This window comes from Lottia gigantea (assembly GCF_000327385.1).
Source record: "Lottia gigantea unplaced genomic scaffold LOTGIsca_169, whole genome shotgun sequence".
Taxonomy (NCBI): Eukaryota; Metazoa; Mollusca; class Gastropoda; family Lottiidae; genus Lottia; species Lottia gigantea.
The window spans coordinates 32,239-41,525 of NW_008708117.1; the positions used below are offsets into that span (position 1 = coordinate 32,239).

General features: G+C 34.8%; 2 protein-coding genes across 2 annotated transcripts; both read right to left on the reverse strand.

The window, feature by feature from the left end:
- Positions 1-1,089: 1,089 nt before the first annotated feature.
- Positions 1,090-2,474, reverse strand: LOTGIDRAFT_173702 (hypothetical protein; the record flags this gene model as incomplete). Its single annotated transcript, XM_009051474.1, has 2 exons — positions 1,090-1,978; positions 2,458-2,474. The coding sequence occupies 2 exons, from the start codon at positions 2,472-2,474 to the stop codon at positions 1,090-1,092; spliced, it is 906 nt and encodes a 301-aa protein (XP_009049722.1).
- A 5,150-nt stretch (positions 2,475-7,624) lies between these two features.
- On the reverse strand, positions 7,625-8,536 carry LOTGIDRAFT_173704 (hypothetical protein; the record flags this gene model as incomplete). The annotated part of the gene is made up of 1 exon (XM_009051475.1): positions 7,625-8,536. One exon carries the CDS (start codon positions 8,534-8,536, stop codon positions 7,625-7,627), a length of 912 nt encoding a protein of 303 aa, XP_009049723.1.
- Positions 8,537-9,287: the final 751 nt, after the last annotated feature.

A 9,287-nucleotide genomic window follows, 5' to 3' on the forward strand; every position in this document is an offset into this window, starting at 1 on the left:
AATATGTGTTTCTTGGAGAAAATAACATCAGTTTTAACAACTTTAATTTCATTAAACAAAATACGTTTCCTCTTGTCAGAGACCAGCCCATTACAATTAATTGACATTATTTTTAAATTATTTACACCCTCCATTGTTGGTTTTAAAGTTTTTAAAACAAAATAATACTACCTTAATACATAACAAAATACTATAACAAAAAACTCTATCGAATAAGACTTTTAAATAAACTTTCACTAAATTCAAACTACAACTTAACAATCTGAAACAATAAAAATACAAGCAGACAAAACACAAAATCTTATACGTGATAAAACTTACTAAATCTTGAAATACAAATAATAAACAATTAACAAAATACCATAACAAAAAACAAATATGGTACAACATGAATGAGATCAAAAATAAAATTCGAGCCGATAAGGTACTTATAGAATTACAGCAAAAAGTCTTAGCCAACCAGTGAAAAGAGGGAGGGCCAGAGGACTTAAAAACGACCAATGAAAAAGCGGATGAGCTCCGCGAAGTAAGGTAAAACAAAAGATGAGTGAATATGGTGATCCGCGAAGCGCTACACATTTCTAAAGCGCGGTTACTATACATAAACATAGTAGCATCAAATAATTTGACATCAAGTACCTTACCGGCTAGAACTTCCAAATAATTATCCACCAAATTAAAACAAATATCTAACAAACTGAAAATATAAAATAACACACAAAAGGAAACGGAAAAACACAAAAAAATAGACGTGACGTCACAAAAAACTGGACGATATTTATAAATGATTGACCTAGCAATCGTGCGTAACAAATATCGCTCACGGCAGGTTAAAACTATAAAAACGATCAACTGAGTGATCCAGTGAGTGTATAGTTCACACCTATCAAAACAAAACTGATTGATTAATATTACTCTACATGTAAATACATACTGAACACAAAAGACATCAAAATAAAACTGAAATATCAGTCGAACATAAATCGGGAGACGGGCCATGACTCTGATGAGGGGGGTTAGGCATAATTCGTAATCCATTTTGAAAAATAGGGTCTGGTAATCAAAACAATATGAAAGAAAAAATAAAAATCAGGTATTCACCAGTGAAACTTCACTTCCCTTGCGCACTCGAACTGCCTTCTTGGGGTCGACCAGCTTAAATTCTCCATTTTCATCTTCCTCATCTCTAACTCGTTTCGGTGTTGTTGACGGTTGAGTTTCCATGCTGTCTTCGCTATCTGTATCATCTGTAGAATGTTCACTCATATTTTCAATATTATTACCAGTTTTATTTCCTACATCTTCGGGGACATCATCCTGATGTTCCGCATCATCGTGGACATCCTCTCTCTTTCTTCCGGACAACTTGTCGGCATAGGTGGGCGGCTTGTTTAAATTTGGGCATTCACCTCCTTTGTGTCCGATACAGCGACATCGGAGACACAAAGGAAGGCGACCTCTTGCCGTTATCAGCATTCTACACGTGCCTTTGTTATACGTGATCATGTGTGGTACTTCACCGAAGTTGTTGTGACTTAAACTCATGTCCACTACTCTTATACCATTTTTAACATTCTCCCCTTCAGATGATCTTTCATAAATACTAATGATATTGCCAAACTGTGAGAAAAAGTTGTATAAAAACGAATCTTTAATGTACCTTGGCATCCAGTGAATTGAAAATTGTACTCTCCGTAAGTTGTTATTTCCAAATACAACCACTACTCCATCGATATTGACTGGATCTGAATCTCTCAATATTTCAGCATCTTCTGGAGACGACACAGTAACCTCATATTCTCGTGGTGTCTGGCTTCTGCTAATTGCCTCTATTTTCACTTTCGGCATAGCTTTCTTCACCGCAGCATATACAAACGAGTGAGACATACTGATTTTACTACTGACTTTCACCATTCTGTTAAAAATTCCGCGATCAATATCGTCATCTGCTACTTCAATCTCTACTTCAGCAGGCATTCTTGAAAGAAACAAAAAACACCCAAAAACGTACCAAAAACCAGAAGACACAGTGACCGGGACGATCAAGGTTTCTCCTGTACCAGGTAAGTATGCCGAATTCAGGAGGTATGCTGAGCCATGAAACATACTTAGAAAAGATCTAGACTGGTATTATTCATTAACCCTCTATGACCCGAAATGGCATTAAGCATAAATTGAATAAGAACTCTCGCAAAAGAAATGTGGCTCGTACATTTTTCTTTGTGTTCGGTCCAGATTTAGAATTTTTGGTCCAAGTCGATATTTGCCGATAAACAAAAAAAATTTGCTTTTCCCCCAAGTCAGAACAAATAAAAAAAGAGCCAAATCTCGTGAAAAACGTTATCTTAGATTAATTCTTGTATAACTATACAATTATGACGTCAAAAACACTGTTATGGCGAAAAAATGCAAACAGGAAGATTGGAGTGGACAAAACAATTTAAATTCGCGACTTACCCGGTCAGAAATGGCATTTTCCTGTCTAAAAAACAAGACCGCACAAGCCTACATAGGAATAACGTTGCATCTAAGGAAGACAGTAAAAACGACGTCATAATAACGTTATTCACTCTTATAGCGCATAAGGCCGGGTTTTTAGTACTTGGCTGGCGATATATGGCGGGTACAACTCTTTTGACATTGATTTACCAGGGGAGAGCGCGAACGCAGTCCCCCACACTAAAAAATTACGTACTCGAGTCACCCACATTAGGGGTGATCGCAGGGGTCAGCCTCCGCTAGGTGCAATGCAGAAGCCTCGTCCTGGGAGAACCTCCTTTTTTTTTTTTTTTTTTTTTTTTTTTTTTTTCATAAAAACTTTATTCAAATAAAATGTATAGATACAAAGTTGCCATACATGTATAATGATAGTAAAATTATACAGTTATTTACAATAAAATTGTATGACACCGGAATAAAGTTGAAGATAAAACAATTCATTTTTACAAAAAGCACACTTTCCAATTTTCAAATATATACAGCAGATAATCTATTAACAATATACAAAACTACACAAACATTCCTTAGAAAAATCACTATTGTACGTTTCTACAAATTAATAGTGGTTTGGAAACATAATTGTCTCCCATTAATAACATTGGTTATCTCCCATGTAAAAACAAACTGGTAGTTAAATCCACAAAACAAATAAGTAATAAATATACCATCTCATTAACATAGAAAAACCAGAAACATAATAAATATGAAAAATTAAAAAAGGAATAACAACTTTCCTCTATCGTCCACTGAGCAAAAAATTCCTGGGTCTAACCAATATTTGTTGAATTTTGACGGATTAAATCTAAATTTATCTACAACAATTCTAAACCGAAGCTTTTCCTTTAAAGCACTTATGAGGAAATTACTAGTAATATTTTTGTTACGAAATCTATTGTCATTTCTGCATGACCAAATAATAAGTTTTGCATAATTGATTAATAACAAAATTAAATGAAAATGAATTACATTAAATTTAGGTATATTCAAAAACCGAATCTCATCAAACTTTAAGACAGTAGTTCTACCCATTAAACTTGAAATAAAAGAATTAACAACTTGCCATATAGGCTTAACAATAAAACAAGAATAAAATGCATGATAAACAGTTTCAATTTGTTTACAGTAATTACATAGTTTTTCTCTAGTATGGCTTCTACAATATAGAGTCCACATACAAGGGACAATATCATGGGCCATTCTCCAGGCTAGACTCCTTGCATGTGAATCTACAAAATTACAATGTACATTAGAAAATGCTTGCTTGAAATTAATACTTGCAAATATTTTGAAAGTTGGATTGACAACAACTTGAGACTTCTGCAAGAGTATATAAAATTCTTTAGTGGTATGTTTATCTCTCCATGAAAAATTAGGATAAAGAGAAATAAAATTATCTAGAATAGATTTACAATTAACATAAAAAGTGGGAATGAAAGAACTATGTGGAGTGTTATTTGAAAATGAAGATGGATCAATTTTCTTTAACGTAAAACCTAACCAATAAAAAACAAAATATCTATATGTACAATTAACATCATTTAAAACTGAATGAATATGTTTTAATCTTAAAGAATCTAATTTTAATTTAACATCAACAATATCTAACCCACCTTCTGCTTTTTTCCCATATAAAAAATCCCTCTTCAGAGGTTCAAACTTCTTATTCCCCCAAATATATTTAAAAAAACAAGAATTAATAACCTTAATAAAATGTACAGGAATATCTATAAACTGTGAAACGTACCATAACTTACTCAAAGCAAAAGTATTTACAACCACCCCCCTACCAAATATAGAAAGGTCTCTATTCTCATATGAATGAATAGTAGCTATAATTAAATTTAAAATTTTATTAATATTATCCTCTGGTGAAAGAGAGTTACCAAAATAAATGCCTAAAATACGTTCTGAAGACGTCCATGAAACTCCGAAAGCCTGATCACATACACTAAAATCGCCAAAAGTAAGAACCTTAGTCTTAGACTTATTCAAAAGAGCACCAGAGCCCTGGCCAAATGACTCATAGATGTCCAGAACTCTACCAACACTGGCAGAGTCTGAACATATACCGGTAACGTCATCGGCATAAGCCGAGACACGGGCCTCCTCATTGTAACCAGGGATAGAAATTCCTCGTATATGTGGATCAGACCTAAGGCGTATCAGGAACGGCTCCAGAACTAAAACATAAAGAAGGGGGCTAAGAGAGCACCCTTGATGGACGCCCCTGGTTAATAAAAACGGATCTGTTCTAAAGCCATTAACCAAGACAGAGCTGTATGTATCCGTGTATAACAATTTAACCCAATTAATAAACGAACTGCCAAAATTATATTTTTCCAAACAAGCAAAGAGGAAATCAAAATTGGCTCTGTCGAAAGCTTTACAGGAATCGATTAGACACAAGGCTAGTTTAGAATCTTTTTGTTTAACATAATCAAATAAATTTCGAATCAAGTGTATATTTGTAGAAATACTGCGACCAGGAATTGAACAAGTTTGATCCGGATGAACGATTTCCTCTATCACACAACTAAGTCTTCGTTGAATGGCTTTAGAAAGGATCTTAAAATCTACATTTAAAAGAGAAATTGGTCTCCAACAACGCATGTCGGACGCACGAGATCGGTCCTTACACAACAGGGTGATAACACTCAATCTCTGTGAAGGGGAAAGTAAACCATTTACAAAACTAGAATTATATAATTTATGTAAAATTGGGCCAAAAATATCAAAAAATGTAAGATAAAACTCTTTGGTAAGACCATCCAAACCTGGACTGCGATTTGGTTTAAAATTCTCAAGGGCAGACTTTATCTCCTGAAGAGTAATTTCCCCTTCACAGAGATCACGGGAGTCATCCTCCAATCGTGGAAGAGCCGATATAAAATCAAACATAATATCCCGATTAACGGACTCGCTGGTGAATAAATGTGAATAAAAATTTGAAACAATACGTAATAAATTAGGGGAATCTGTATATATTTTTTGGTCAATGGGATCTAAAAGAGAATTAATAACTTTGTCCTGTGCTCTCTTAGCCTCCTTAGAAACAAAATATTTAGTAGGTTTTTCATTATTGTCTAGATCCTGAGCCCTAGACCGAACGACATTACCGTGATCTTGATTAATGTGAAAATTCAAAAGTTCTTTTTTGCAGCAGTTCAGTTGCCCGATATAGGACCCAGGATCTAGACTCTCCACCTTCTGTAAAAAGGAAAAACGTTTCTCTAATTGCTTTCTTAAGAGATTCTTATTCTTGGCCTTCTTTTTAGAGTAAAAAACAATAAAATCCTTAACATCTTTTTTACAATTATCCCACTGCTCTCCAGTGAGTATGGACTCAACATCAAAACATGATTTAAAAAACTGTCTAAATTCTAAACCAAAATCAGAATCATCGAGCAATGCATTGTTCAACCTCCAATAACCCGGACCTATCGAAACAGACGAAGATAAATTAATAGTGATCAAAACATAGTCATGGTCGGAAATTGAACAGGGCAAAACTCGATGAGTCTGAATAAACTGAGAGTATCTAGCAGAAAGATAAAACCTATCTATTCTGGTAGAAACTCTCACCCCCCTCCAAGTAGTGATTACATCATTAGGGTGTAAAAACCTAAAAACATCAACAAAAGAAAAATCATTAATAATATTAGACAACTGCACACAACCCTCACGACCAGCGTTCGGGTTGCCACCAACTTTGTCTAAACTAGGGTTAAAAATACAATTAAAATCACCACCTAAAATAACAATATTAGAGGATAAACAAAATTTATGAATGTAATTAAAAAACTCACGTCTCTCCGTGCAATCTACAGGAGCATACACACATATTAAACGAAATAAAACATCTCTAATTTTTACATCAATAAAAATAAATCTACCTTGAAAATCATATTGAAATTTTAAAACAGAGAAATCTAAATTTTTATTAATTAAAATTCCGACGCCATATTGCTTATTACTGCCAAAACTCCAAAATGCTTTATAGTTGGCTAAACTTTCGATAATTTTTCCTTGTTCTAACGTCTCAATATGTGTTTCTTGGAGAAAAATAACATCAGTTTTAACAACTTTAATTTCATTAAACAAAATACGTTTCCTCTTGTCAGAGACCAGCCCATTACAATTAATTGACATTATTTTTAAATTATTTACACCCTCCATTGTTGGTTTTAAAGTTTTTAAAACAAAATAATACTACCTTAATACATAACAAAATACTGTAACAAAAAACTCTATCGAATAAGATTTTTAAATAAACTTTCACTAAATTCAAACTACAACTTAACAATCTGAAACAATAAAAATACAAGCAGACAAAACACAAAATCTTATACGTGATAAAACTTACTAAAACTTTAAATACAAATAATAAACAATTAACAAAATACCATAACAAAAAACAAATATGGTACAACATGAATGAGATCAAAAATAAAATTCGAGCCGATAAGGTACTTATAGAATTACAGCAAAAAATCTTAGCCAACCAGTGATAAGAAGAAGGGCCAGAGGACTGAAAAACGACCAATGAAAAAGCGGATGAGCTCCGCGAAGTAAGGTAAAACAAAAGATGAATGAATATGGTGATCCGCGAAGCGCTACACATTTCTAAAGCGCGGTTACTATACATAAACATAGTAGCATCAAATAATTTGACATCAAGTACCTTACCGGCTAGAACTTTTAAATAATTATCCACCAAATTAAAACAAATATTTAACAAACTGAAAATATAAAATAACACACAAAAGCAAACGGAAAAATACAAAAAAATAGACGTGACGTCACAAAAAACTGGACGATATTTATAAATGATTGACCTAGCAATCGTGCGTAACAAATATCGCTCACGGCAGGTTAAAACTACAAAGTTGACCAACTTAGTGATCCAGTGAGTAAATAGTTCAAACCTACTCAAATAAAGTTCAGAGTTAAAAACTAGAACTTTGTACAAAAAAGAAACAAGTAACAAAATTATAAATACATTAAAGTTAAACTGACAAGTCAGCCAAAAATGAATATCCATTAGGCAAACCATGACGCTGCTAGGGGGAGTCCATTAAGGGAGAGGGGGTCAAAAAAATGTAAAAATGAATATAACTTAACATTATTAGGTGTTGTTATTGTGGTTTAACGATACTTCATTTGCTCTTCTTAATTTTGTTGTTCCTTTTCCTTCCACCATTTTAAAACCATCATTTTCTTCATCATCTAGTGCTCTTTTTGTTGCTGTCGTTCCCATGTCCATTTCGTCATCACTTTCACCAGAGCTGGAATCTGAAAGATTTCCACTCGTCCCAAGGGGACTTTCCTCATCATTTTCTTTCATGCTTGTTTCACTCTCCCCTACAGTTTGTTCAATGTGATCTTGTATCTCCACCGGGACTTCCTCCCTCTGACGTCCTGACAATTTTTCAGCGTATGTGGGGGGCTGGTTGAGCTTTGGGCATTCGCCTCCCTTGTGTCCAATACACCTGCACCGTAAACACAAGGGAAGACGACCTCTTGCCGTTATGAGGGCCTTGCAGGTTCCATGATAAAATGTCAACATATGCGGCACCTCTCCAAAGTTGTTATGAGACAAAACCATGTCTACCACTCTTATTCCATTTTTGAAGTCTTGATTCTCAGATGACCGCTCGTAAATATCAAGTACTTTTCCAAATTTGGTAAAGATCTTCTGAAGGAAAGAGTCTTTAAACGATCGGGGTAGCCAATGCACAGAAAACTGAACCCTTCTCAGCTTATTATTCCCAAACATTATTATAATACCATCAATATTAACCGGGTCAGCTTCCCTCAACTTCTCTGCATCTGCATTACTCTTAAGTGTTACTTCGTACTCCCTAGGCGAAAACGACTTACTTATTGCTTCTACCACTGTTTCACCCAACACCTTAGTAACTGCTATGTAGACAAGAGCATGACTAATGCCTACCCTACACGAAACCTTCACATTTCGATCTTCTATTCCTCGATCAATATCGTCATCAGCCACGTCCACTTCAATTTCCGTCGGCATGACGAGAAAAAAAAGCCAGTAATCACGAACCTCAAAAACCAAAAGAAACACCGTCCGGAACGAACAAGGTTTCTCCTGTACCAGGTAAGTATGCCGAATTCAGGAGGTATGCTGAGCCATGAAACATACTTAGAAAAGATCTAGACTGGTATTATTCATTAACCCTCTATGACCCGAAATGGCATTAAGCATAAATTGAATAAGAACTCTCGCAAAAGAAATGTGGCTCGTACATTTTTCTTTGTGTTCGGTCCAGATTTAGAATTTTTGGTCCAAGTCGATATTTGCCGATAAACAAAAAAAATTTGCTTTTCCCCCAAGTCAGAACAAATAAAAAAAGAGCCAAATCTCGTGAAAAACGTTATCTTAGATTAATTCTTGTATAACTATACAATTATGACGTCAAAAACACTGTTATGGCGAAAAAATGCAAACAGGAAGATTGGAGTGGACAAAACAATTTAAATTCGCGACTTACCCGGTCAGAAATGGCATTTTCCTGTCTAAAAAACAAGACCGCACAAGCCTACATAGGAATAACGTTGCATCTAAGGAAGACAGTAAAAACGACGTCATAATAACGTTATTCACTCTTATAGCGCATAAGGCCGGGTTTTTAGTACTTGGCTGGCGATATATGGCGGGTACAACTCTTTTGACATTGATTTACCAGGGGAGAGCGCGAACGCAGTCCCCCACACTAAAAAATTACGTACTCGAGTCACCCACATTAGGGGTGATCGCAGGGGTC